At 35.6% G+C, this 12,951-nt stretch overlaps 1 protein-coding gene across 1 annotated transcript; it reads left to right on the top strand.

Annotated features, from left to right (window-relative positions):
• Window positions 1-891: 891 nt before the first annotated feature.
• LOC132564751 (uncharacterized) lies at window positions 892-8,690 on the top strand. The gene is made up of 8 exons (XM_060229382.1): window positions 892-1,174; window positions 1,746-1,999; window positions 2,657-2,803; window positions 3,718-3,941; window positions 4,580-4,831; window positions 5,667-5,841; window positions 6,555-6,700; window positions 8,372-8,690. The coding sequence occupies exons 1-8, from the start codon at window positions 892-894 to the stop codon at window positions 8,688-8,690; spliced, it is 1,800 nt and encodes a 599-aa protein (XP_060085365.1).
• The last annotated feature ends 4,261 nt before the right edge of the window (window positions 8,691-12,951 follow it).

The following is a 12,951-nucleotide window of genomic DNA, read 5'->3' on the forward strand; positions in this document are numbered from 1 at the left end:
TAAACAACATACGCAAACTTCTAGACCACTATAGGATCAAAAGTATTTGTGTGTGCCCTTTACGTTCTAGATACAGGTGCCTGTGATTTGTGCAAATGCGAATCATTTGCTAGTTATTTCCGACGGCGTACATTAATCAATTGTTAAGGAAATCTTTCTGGTAGTAAAAGATCTATAATATATCTTAGAGATGACGTAGTCCAGAAACTAAGTAACATAATATAAACGTTTCTGCGTAGTTGTGTAAAATTTTTCGCAAGGTAAGGGAAAAGTTACTTTGCCTGCATGATGAAAGCTGTTGAAACAGTGTATAATGTGCTTAGAGGAACACGCGTAGTGATATTTAGATATGCGTGTAGATATTATATTTGTCCTTTTTAGGAAAATTTTACTACTTATTTCAATATATTTATCAAATGCATTTCTTATTTTTAACAGATATGTACATCATTGTATAATGATACCAACCAATGAATATTTTTTATTAGAACTACATTTTCTTTTGCCCGCGTAGTGTGTTCTGGTATGTGTGATATCAGGCTCCCGGAAGTATATGTGGTTGCTAGCTCGTTGTGCAAGAAAAATACATAAAACACCCCCTCTGTGAACATAGATCCCATAGAATAATCTTGACTGACAGGACAAACACTACTCTGCATTTTACTCAAGATACCTAGCTTTCGTACTAGGCCGCTGCAGGAAGTGACTGAATCGCTGATAAATGTGAAATTTTGATAAAGAATTCCCAGTATCCGTCTTACCAATAATAGCTAGCGTGGTAGCGAAACTTTAATTTTCCTGACGCCGATACGCTTAAAACGTATCTGATTTTATAAAAAAAAAAAACCCGTACATTTGTCGGATTCGTTAACATAACAAATACCACTGAAGATGAGAGGACGCGGTGGAAGGGGACGAGGAAGAGGTGGGCGTGGCCGTGGAGGCGGTGGTAGAGGCAGGGGTCGATCTGCACGTGGAGGGGCCGGAGCATCAACAGATGGGGCATCGTCCGAGAATAAGGAAGTGAAGGATCTTAATATCGATACAGATTTGCAAGCATTTTTTGTGGGGAATGCTTCAGTATCACAGCACTATGTCGCACAAAATCAGAACACAGAAAGGTATGCTGCAGGCATGGCTGTCCTTCAGAGAAATGGCGTGGAGATCGCACAGAGTAAGTATAAATGCTCAGACTAAAAGCATTCGAGATGATAACAAATAACAAAAAAATGTTGTCTGATAAAAAAAAATTGTCATAAATTTGACATCTCAGAAGTGTATAGTGATGGTTCACTGACATCCGCAGTTTGCTGTGTTGGCATGTACGTACATGTATACGTATCTTTTGCATGTACAGTTGATCATGAGTGATTGCTTCTCATTTAACAAAAATATGTAGGTCTGACAAGTCTGCTGGATGACTGATGGCATACAAATTATACTCTGATGAACATTACATGAGGAAGCTGCAATATGAACCGTTACCAAAAACATAAAAAAAACTTGTTTCTGGAAAATGTATGTCATGATTAGCTTCGGATATATAGCTGACAACAGAGTTTGTAATAAGGATTAAATGATCATGAAAAAAGACAAAATTGATTTATCAATTTTAATGAATACCTGTTATTGACAGCCTTGTCAGTCCTGCATATGTATTTGATTCAGGAAACATGTTTTATTTTCCAGTAATGATTACTCCTCTCCTGTTGATGGAAACAAATCTCTAATTCTGAATTTTTTAGATGCAAGAATTCGATCATTGGCAGCAGCATGGGCTAGAAAAGACTTCAGCTTATCAAACGCGTTCCTGAAAGATCGTGACAACTTTGGACTAGTTGAGGTGTTGAAGGCACTACAGCTTTTGGATTCAGGGAGACAAGTACGAGTGAAAGAAAAACAGCTGCGAAGACTCCAAATTTCAACAAACAAAGTGCTAGCTAAAACCCTGGGCAAACTGAAGTCTGACATAGATAACCTAAATGCCATTAAGTCACCTGTAAGTTAACTCTGTTGGTACTCAATAGAAGGAACTTATTTGAATGTGTCTGTCCATCTGTTGTGTCTGCTTATCTATTTTGTCTGTCCATCTGTTGTGCCTGCCCTTCGGTTGTGTTTGTCCTTGTATTGTGTGTGTGTGTCTATTTATTGTGTCTGTCCATCTATTATGCCTCTCTATCTATTTTGTCTCAATCTCTATCTATTTTGTCTCAGTCTCTATTTTGTTCGTCATTCTATTAAAGCTGTTCATCTTTTGTGTCTGTCAATACATTACATCTGTCCATACATTTTGTCTCTGTGTCCATACATTTTGTCTGTCTGTCCATCTGTGTTACTTGATGATTTTGTTAAGTATCAACCATAACTTTTGTCAAATTTTGACCAAAAAATAGTATACACATATACATGCATGTACACCAATAAAAGACATCCTTAAATGATGCATGCACATATACATAATTGCTGTACTTAAATATATAGTAATTGCTGTAATATTAAATATATAAATTCGCGGAGATTTGCTATCATATACAGTACTTGTAGTGGGAAGTCTCTCACATGACATTTGCTTTCTAACGACGTTATTTGTTTAGAGATAAAACTTGGGAAATTGTGGCCATGTTTTCAATAAGCTGAATGTGATATTTGGTTACAGTATGGTACAGCAAGTGGAGCAATATGTAAATACATTCGTAAGTGGGTACAGACATTTACCAAAGAGGAGCTGGAGTTTTACTCTCTTTATTTCCCGAAGCAGCCATGGCAGAAATTGGCTGACCTCTGCCACTTCCATCCAGAAAAGGTATGAAAATAAAGATATTTACTAAATGGATTCGCTGAATATTTGAATGATGTAGCACTTATACATGTCTATATTTAACCTTAATTTTGAGAATGATTATGATTTTTTTTCCCGTTGATGGCATAATTATGTATAATCAATCTGTATCATATATCACTGTGTTGAACCTAACACGCCTTTGTTGGTGGAAGCTTCATAAACACATGTACAAGAAGTCATACCTCCAAAGTACTTCAAGGTTAATATTTTCTTGATTCATCATCCTTGAAAACCCAGTTTCATTTTGAGGCGGGGCCTCCTTGTAATAGTTGTTGGCTACCCTTTACATGCCATCCAGAGAAATTCAGGGAAAGTATGTTGCCCAAGGACAAAACCACAACAATACAGACAGATCCATTTCTCAGTTTTCATAGAAACATACACTGCCACAGGTAGGGAGCATCAAACTGCATACCTCAGATTTTCACCCAAGGTTACATTGACCAACACTCAAAGTGACTGAGCTATCATGACCCAGATATGATAAATGTAGTACACGAGAGACTGAGGGCTGGGATAATGGAGATAAGTGACCAGTAATCCTGAACTGGTTTAGGTGTTTTGTTGTGCTCAGGGGCTCTAAGTTTGAATCCCAGTCTGGCTAAAATCTAGCTCCTTCTTCTGTAAATATGGTCCCATTATTAAGCTTATTGTTTGGACGTTTTAGGACTTCCTATCCTATGTTACCATTATTACACTACCCAAGCTGTTTGGATATTTCAGGAATTCCCCTCCTTTGTTACTATTATTAACCAATCTGTTTGGATATTTCAGGAATTCCTCTCCTTTGTTACTATTATTAACCAATCTGTTTGGATATTTCAGGAATTCCCCTCCTTTGTTACTATTATTAACCTAGCTTTTTTTAATTTCAGGACTTCCCCTCACTTCCCTGGTTTCTGCCATATTGTTATGGGAAGGATGCCCCAGAGGACACTATGACTTACCGATGTCAGCATCTCACAGCTGACAATATAAATGAAGTGATCAAAGAGTTCCCTATTCCATACAGCCTTGCCAAGCAGCACAAGAGTAATCTCACATCTGAATCCAAGGCTCGCATCGCGGCCAATGAGCCCAAACTTGACACAATTATCTGGTAGGTATTCCTGTTCCAAGTACAAACCTTATTGTGGGTATGTTTAAACAGATTTGAATAAGTTATCATTGTGTTGCAAAAGATAGCACTATTACAGTATTAAGGCTCATTTTATCCTACAATAAGCCAAGGAGGGCAGCACATGACCTCTGACTCATTAGGGAGGTGGACTTATTACAGGACAATAAGCCAAGGGGGGCAGCACATGAACTCTGACTCATTAGAGAGGTGGACTTATTACAGGACAATAAGCCAAGGAGGGCAGCACATGACCTCTGACTCATTAGGGAGGTGGACTTATTACAGGACAATAAGCCAAGGAGGGCAGCACATGACTTCTGACTCATTAGGGAGGTGGACTTATTACAGGACAATAAGCCAAGGAGGGCAGCACATGACCTCTGACTCATTAGGGAGGTGGACTTATTACAGGACAATAAGCCAAGGGGGACAACACATGACCTGTGACTCATAATGGAAACAGACTTATTGCATGGTAATGATAAGGTGTTTCTACTGAAAGTGCACTAGGTGTGAATGGATTTATTTCCCAATCAATATGACGGTATTGAGTTCCTGGTAGAAAACAGTGATACCTCTTTGAAATTCCTAGTAAAATAACAAATTTTGTTCTTCAGGTATTACGAGGATATCGGTCGTGATTGTGCAGAAGTTGACAAAATCGTAGATGACAGGATGAAAAGGGGCAATGAAGTGAATCTACAGCTTGGAAAGATGATGGACCGGTTACTGATGCTGAAGATGTATCGTGAAAACATTCCTACCACCACGTATTATGGGCAGAAGATTGAACGCAAATTGGATGAAAACAAAGCGCCATTCATGCAACAGCTCGTATCATTTGGCAACAAACGACTGAAAGAAGTCAGGTATTTACAGTTTCTGGGTTATTACATGTGGACAGAAGGATCTTAGCAGCATTGTTTTTAATTACTATTTCATTTCTCTGTTTTCTCTTTGAAACAACATGGTTCATTCAGGACTCTTGTGTCAATTAGTACATGTACTATAAATAAACCTTAAGGAATAAAAATCTAACTGGAGGGAAATGTTACAGGGAAGTGGTTATTTAGGGAAAAATCAGTCAACATCACTTTATACTGAGACATTTCACCCCAGGTTATTTTCACCCTTGTATCATTTTAGACAAATTCATCTCATGTTCATTTCACTCTGGTAGTATTATATAAAAGGGTTATAAAAGTGTAATAAATTTTCTCTCTCCATGTTCATGGACAAATAGGATGAAAACAGAACAGGATATCAGTGTTCTGGCAACATAACACAAGGGGGTCGCATGTACCTTTTGATCCAATTAAGGAGTTTGACTTATAATGGTGATATAAAACACCATTTGTTTCACAAAATTCAACTGAACAGTAATAGATATTGGTTGACTTATTACCAAACATGGTTTTTTGTCAGATAGACATTAGGTAGAAATATGTAGATAGTTTCTTATGAATAGATTTTGTCTTAAATTGTGTTATGTCGAGCTAGGTTGTTAATAAATACTTACAAAATTATATTGGATAAAAAAAAAGAAAGAAAAAGAAAAATAAGAAATTGTAACAAATAAAACTTCTGAAGAAATCATATCAGTTCAAATTTGTCAGTCTGTTTTATTCTGTTTATAAAAGTTAGTGAGAGAAGCTTTGTGTGTTATTATCCTGAGCTCAAAAGTTGTTGTTGTTCTAAATTTAGTTTGTCCCTCGAGGCCCCCATTGTTGTGAGTGGAGATGCCTCAGGCTCCATGGAGATTGCCATCCGGACCAGTGTCATTATCTCTGGTATCCTCACTGCCATCTGCTCAGCCAAGCTTATCTTTTTCAATAGCACATTTCGATACCCGAGCTCCCTACCCACAAACATAGAGGAGGTATGTAAAATGATGCTTACTGTATAAGTATATAGAGTTTTGCAACTTTGATTACATTTGTTGAAAATTTTGTGTCCAGGGCATAACTTTGCTTGCATTTGAACTAGGATAATAAAATCTGGTGTACATATTGGTCTTACTAAGCCAATGTGCCCACAACTCCTTTATTACAGAGTTATTGCCCATTGTTAAAATTTCATGTCGAAAGAACAACTATAAATTGCTTGTATTTAAACTATGATGATGAATTCGGTGTATATATTGGTGTATATGAAGACGATACGCAATGTAAGAGCCAGAGTTATTGCCCTTTGTTTAACCTTTGGTGTCCAAAATATAACTTCACTTTTATCTAAGCCAGGATAATGAAACTTGTTCGATACACTGGTCATATTAAGAGGATGTTCAGTGTACCAAATTCGGTTTTTGAAATCCCTTAATAACAGAATTATTGCCCTTTGTTTTGTGTCTGATGAAGTTATTTTCAAAAAGCATTCATTAGTTTCACTAATACTATTATTTTATTAAAAATATGCATTGGGATCACTTAAATTAGTAAAAGAGTGATTATTGAAAGTGCAGTTTTATCTTGCGGTAAAATAAAAAACACAGATGAAACTAATTAATTATAAATTTGCAATTTTTATTTTAAGTTTGACATAAGATTAATCTCAATAGCTCTCATTCAAAAGTTACATTTAATGTCTCAACAGGTGTTAGAGCTTGCATTGGAAACCAAAGCTGGAGGAGGTACTAGTCCAGCAGCAAGCTTGTGGCCTTATTATGAGAATAAGGAAGTGGTTAAAACATTCATAATGGTCACTGATGAGGAAGAGAATAGTGGCTACCAAAGTCACAGGTAAGATTGGTCATTGTTCTGGTCATCACAGATTATAACGGTCACTGTTCTGGTCATCACAGATTATAACGGTCACTGTTCTGGTCATCACAGATTATAACGGTCACTGTTCTGGTCATCACAGATTATAACGGTCACTGTTCTGGTCATCACAGATTATAACGGTCACTGTTCTGGTCATCACAGATTATAACGGTCACTGTTCTGGTCATCACAGATTATAACGGTCACTGTTCTGGTCATCACAGATTATAACGGTCACTGTTCTGGTCATCACAGATTATAACGGTCACTGTTCTGGTCATCACAGATTATAACGGTCACTGTTCTGGTCATCACAGATTATAACGGTCACTGTTCTGGTCATCACAGATTATAACGGTCACTGTTCTGGTCATCACAGATTATAACGGTCACTGTTCTGGTCATCACAGATTATAACGGTCACTGTTCTGGTCATCACAGATTATAACGGTCACTGTTCTGGTCATCACAGATTATAACGGTCACTGTTCTGGTCATCACAGATTATAACGGTCACTGTTCTGGTCATCACAGATTATAACGTTCACTGTTCTGGTCATCACAGATTATAACGGTCACTGTTCTGGTCATCACAGATTATAATGTTCACTGTTCTGGTCATCACAGATTATAACGGTCACTGTTCTGGTCATCACAGATTATAATGTTCACTGTTCTGGTCATCACAGATTATAACGGTCACTGTTCTGGTCATCACAGATTATAATGGTCACTGTTCTGGTCATCACAGATTATAATGTTCACTGTTCTGGTCATCACAGATTATAACGGTCACTGTTCTGGTCATCACAGATTATAATGGTCACTGTTCTGGTCATCACAAGTTAGAGTGGTAACCACTCGAGATATTTAGAATACCTGTATATTTTTCATACATGCAAAATAACAATTACAGTATATAAATGTACACTCAAAAATTGAAAATTTTTACTTATCTTAATATATTTTATAGATTTCTACTTTGTGCAGTATTTTAAATGCAAATGTACACATTTTATAATTGCAATGAATATTTATTTATGTGAAAATACTAGACAACCTAGTTATCCCTTTACCAAAGGAAATTAATCTGTAATAATAAGCGTTTTTCTCATTAAATGCATCATTATTCTATTGTGAATTAAATTGTCAATAGGATGTAATAAACACAAAATAAAAAATCTCTTAGTCAGTCCACACTTTTGGAAACAATGTTGAAATGTCTCAGTCTTTGACAAGTTTTGCATTGTGTCCCTCCATCTTTCCATCCTTCCATCCCTCCGTCCATCCTTCTGCTATCTTGTCCAGTCCCTATCTTCTACACAACTAATCATGGAAACATAATGCTTTGAATATTGGTTCACCTTGGTACAACAGTATGTTGTGTATCAAAAGTAGGTCACTTTGACCTACATTTTGATCTTTGACTTACATTAAAGATCAAGCTTAAATGGGCCTTTTACACAACATTGCTTCACTGGGGTGAGGTGGTGTGGAACTGGGGATGGTAAATCCTTAAATTATCATGCTATAATTAGTATATATAATTACAAACCGAAATTTTTTTTATAGATCATAAAAGAAAAAAACAACATCTTCCTCATTTGTCTTGTTTACTATAATTAATTATACATTTTGACTTTCTAGATTTGCTGACCTTTACCAGAAATACTGTGAGGAGGTGTATCCAATGCGCCTTGTGTTTGTGTCCTTCCTGTATAATCAGCATTCTGAAGGTCAAATGGTGCGAGAACTAAAGGCTAAGGGGTATAACCCAATGCAGGTAAAATTCCATCGCAGCCAACCTGACCTGACAAAACTTGACAAGCTGTTTGGAACTCTGTCTTCAGAATCTCTTTCATTTGAAGAGGAGGTGACAGCAATGCAAGCTGAAATCACAGACCGGGGATTGGCAAATGTGTTTCAGAAAGTAGACTTATCTTCACAGTCTGATGACAAAAACTAATTCCGAATGAAGAAAGATTCAATGTGATTCACTAAAACAAGAATGTGATATACCAAGGTACTAACTTATTATTTTTAATTCAATCTTTGTTAAAAATGGATATGTCTGTTATGTCAAGGTTGTCATGTTAAATGTACTTTGTAAACCCTATTGAATTATCTCCCTTTACGTACTGCTATATTTGTATCTGTATTTTTTTTTTGTGACCTTTGAGATATAAAAATATTTGTTTATGTTTTAGTTAAAATGAAATTGGGCATGTTGCAATTTTTCATCCCTAGGAAGTTTTGTGCCTGTAAGTAAACAAATTGACCAGATTTATTGGATCAAATATTCATTTTCTAAAACTGTAAATGATCAAAAGGTCAGTTTATAGGACATCGCACATGATTTTTCAGAACTTCATATTTTTAGAAAATATGATGCATTAATGGTATGTCTTTTTCACAATACGCCATCTGTCGCCAAGCCCCGGTGATAACTATGTTTAATATGTATATGCGATGACAAGGCTGATGGACTTTAGATGTCACTGGGGACCTCCTGTCAATAGTTTGCCACTATAACGCTTGTGTAATTCAATTTTTTTCAAAGGTTATATTTTTATTGATCACTAAATCGGTAGAGATCGATTCTTGTAATACATGTTGATAAAAAGCAGTAAATAGCTGAACAAAAGACTGCAATTGTCGAAAGTATTTGTTGAAATTAATAAACGAATACTGATTATGTTGAAGGAATTATACGTGCTATGCATGGGATAAAACAGGAAAAAATATTGTTAATATTTCTGTTCTCTTGTCATTGGTGCTTCATGTAGTGATTGGTTGCTGCACTTGACTTGACAGAAGTACCAAAAACACGAGACAAAAAAGTGAAACTTACATATGTGTTATATATGAGTCTAGTATGGAAGCATTCTGACAAAACCACTGTCACAAATTCTGCAATTATTTGTATTGAAGTTTTTTTTGCTTCAATAACAGCTCCTTCAATATCATATCATATCTCGTTATCATTGGGAAAATGTGACAATGGATGAACATATTCTACATATGCAGTTACAACAGAAAAGTTAAAAAATTTACAAATAGTTAATATATAGTATTTGTACTTTTCTGTCAAATTAAGATTGTTATTCTAACTAGTAGATAAAGAGTGTCTACATGGATAATATGTACAATGTCTTAATTTGAAAAAAAGGATACATGCTATTGATTAAATTTTGTTATAATACAAATTGTTTAGAGGTTTATTTTCTAGAAATATAATTTGCTGTTTGGTTTCTGCTGGAAAATGCTGAAGTAACATATTAGTTATGTGTACTTTCAATAATAGTTTTAGTATTATTAAAGTACCATAAATTTGTGTGTATAGTACACATTTTTTAAGGCAAAAACTGTTGCGTCAAAAAGGGGGTGCATACTATACGCAGGAACATGCCATTCTTCTGGTTATCATTCTCGCGTTCTCTGTCCACATTATTGGATTATCTCCCTTCACCTAGTTATATTTAAGAGTCGTCGGTCATAAATGATAGATTGAAGATAAAAAAAACAAAGAATAAATTAAGTTTCGAATGTTTTAATGCAATTCATTATTAAATGTATAAAAAACAACTTACAACTGATAAATCCATAGAGCACTAAGCAGGAAGCAGTTATAGCACGGAAGTTACTTTCCACTAAACTAGTACATCTTAGATACACATGCATTACTTGATTAGCTACATGTATTTGGAAACTTTGAATCAAATTAATGAAACATGTGAAGAGGTGGAACAGCATGTGAAATTACAAAAATGTAGAGTAATTATTTATGAATATTTGGTTAGTAAAATTCTTACAGTTCTGACAATGATAATATTCACTCCTGAATCAGGTACAAGTATGGTAATACATTATACCTGTCAAATGCCTGTTAATTTTTTCCAGTACATGGTATTTATTTTAATTACTTTCATATTGATGTGAGAAGCATGAAAAATATTAAGCATTCTTATAAAACTAGAACTGCTTTAACACATGTCGTACATATGTTAATTTGTTAGGTAATATCAGTACAGTTAAGTCACAGAGATGGACATTGTTTGTTGGTCAGAATGCCCAATATCATTGTCAAAAATTGAAATAATAGTTGATGGAACTGATATACATGTTAATATAAAGAAGGATTTTGGGAAAGGTGCACATCTCATGATTTTTTTTTAGGACAGAGACCTACAAATTTGCTGTAAGCCAACTACTATGATATTCAGTTGTCAAATTATGCAGATGAGTGAATATCATTTGGTTTATGCTGTGATGGCTTAATATGAACAAGAAATCATGTCTCATATGAATTCATAGCAGCAAATTTCACTTTTAGAGATGTTTGTGTTGGCAAAAACATAAAAATATAAGCAAGGGGAGAACCTCCCAGACAGGGCACCAGTGATGTCACAGTGTCGTGTGACCTCATAGCACATTAAAAGTTTAAACGAGCTCTTGTGGCTTTATTGAAGGCCAGAAGATAATTAACAAGGTATGTAGGAACACCTGCAAGTTCCCGCTTTGCTTTTTAAGTCCAAAATTGTGTGCTGTGTCTTTTAAGAGATAATGAAATTACATACTAGATTGGAGGGCAGAGTGGAGTTTGAATGTTATAGATAAATACTAGATTAGAGGGGAGGGCAAGGTCTGAGAGTTATACACACTAGATTGGAGGGAGGGCAGGGTCTAAGAGTTATACATACTAGATTGGAGGGAGGGCAGAGTCTGAGAGTTATACATACTAGATTTGAGGGATGGCAGGGTATGAGAGTCATACATACTAGATTGGAGGGATGGCAGGGTCTGAGAGTTATACATACTAGATTTGAGGGAGGGCAGGGTCTGAGAGTTATACATACTAGATTTGAGGGAGGGCATAGTCTGAGAGATATACATACTAGATTGGAGGGAGGGCAAGGTCTGAGAGATATACATACTAGATTGGAGGGAGGGCAAGGTCTAAGAGATATACATACTAGATTTGAGGGATGGCAGGGTATGAGAGTCATACATACTAGATTGGAGGGATGGCAGGGTCTGAGAGTCATACATACTAGATTGGAGGGATGGCAGGGTCTGAGAGTTATACATACTAGATTTGAGGGAGGGCAAGGTCTGAGAGATATACATACTAGATTGGAGGGAGGGCAAGGTCTGAGAGTTATACATACTAGATAGGAGGGAGGGCAGGGTCTGAGTATACATACTACAAATATACTTTATTTATTTTACAACATTTTTCCCAACTAATATCAATCACTCTTGTAGGCCCAGATGGAAGCATGTGATGGGTCATACTGTGGGAGGAAACCAGAGTTTGATAACATGCACTGTGCAAACGCAGTGCTCATTAAAATTCATATATGCAATACTTATTTATCTTTTACAATTTATAGCTACTAAAATGACATTTACATTGTAAACTATGGCAATATTTGAGGTGTAATGATTGACAGGTTGACCTGAAATAACCTGTACACATTGTCAGTTTCATGTCTACAATAACGAGATTGTATCAATTTTATCTCAGATCGTGATTTTTACTGTGATATGTATAGTTTTATAAATTAGTTAATAGAAATAAATTTTTAAAATAGTTTTTGTTTTCTGTTTTACAAAATCAAGTTTAATGGTAGTTCTATTTGAATCAAGAGAAAATGTCAAAATTTATCTTTACTCAGTTTTACCTTCCTATGCCCTGTAAGTCTGAAGAGTAGACAAAGGATGTAGATTCAGCAAACATAACACATGTCAATAAGGTAGATGTATTGATTTATTTCATATACATGTAGGCTCCAGTGCAAAATTGGATTATGCATGTTAATGCTGTTACAGATAACCTCTTTGGTGTCACACTTGATATATTTACCTTCGGGATTTGAAATAATTCTGCCTTTTGATATGTGTAACAAGCAATTCATCAATGTATAACCTATTCGGACTAACAATGAAAACAACTTTCAGATTAAACTTGATATGCAGTCTGAAATCAGTAAGAACTCATATGACTTTGACAATAGGAACAATTCAGTTATTTACAGAGTTATGGCCCTTTGCAGTTTTATTACTATCGGACATTGTGAACCCAGTAACTTGAATAATTATGACCAGATTTTACTCATAAGAAAACTTGGTATGTAGTCTTATATCAATAAGGACACGGATGAATTATATACTCTGACTAATATGATCACAATTTGCAGAGTTATTGCCCTTTGCAATTTTATTAC

Source organism: Ylistrum balloti, unplaced genomic scaffold (genome assembly GCF_031769215.1).
Source record: "Ylistrum balloti isolate Yb309-2 unplaced genomic scaffold, AGI_CSIRO_Ybal_v1 Utg369680, whole genome shotgun sequence".
NCBI lineage: Eukaryota > Metazoa > Mollusca > Bivalvia > Pectinida > Pectinidae > Ylistrum > Ylistrum balloti.

What these genes read in the sequence shown, in the direction of transcription:
- LOC132564751 (XM_060229382.1), top strand. Translation starts at nt 892, where the DNA reads ATGAGAGGACGCGGTGGAAGGGGACGAGGAAGAGGTGGGCGTGGCCGT. An exon ending in GCCACTTCCATCCAGAAAAG is followed by an intron (nt 2,804 to 3,717) that starts GTATGAAAATAA and finishes TTTTAATTTCAG; the next exon opens with GACTTCCCCTCACTTCCCTG. An exon ending in AGTGGCTACCAAAGTCACAG is followed by an intron (nt 6,701 to 8,371) that starts GTAAGATTGGTC and finishes TTGACTTTCTAG; the next exon opens with ATTTGCTGACCTTTACCAGA.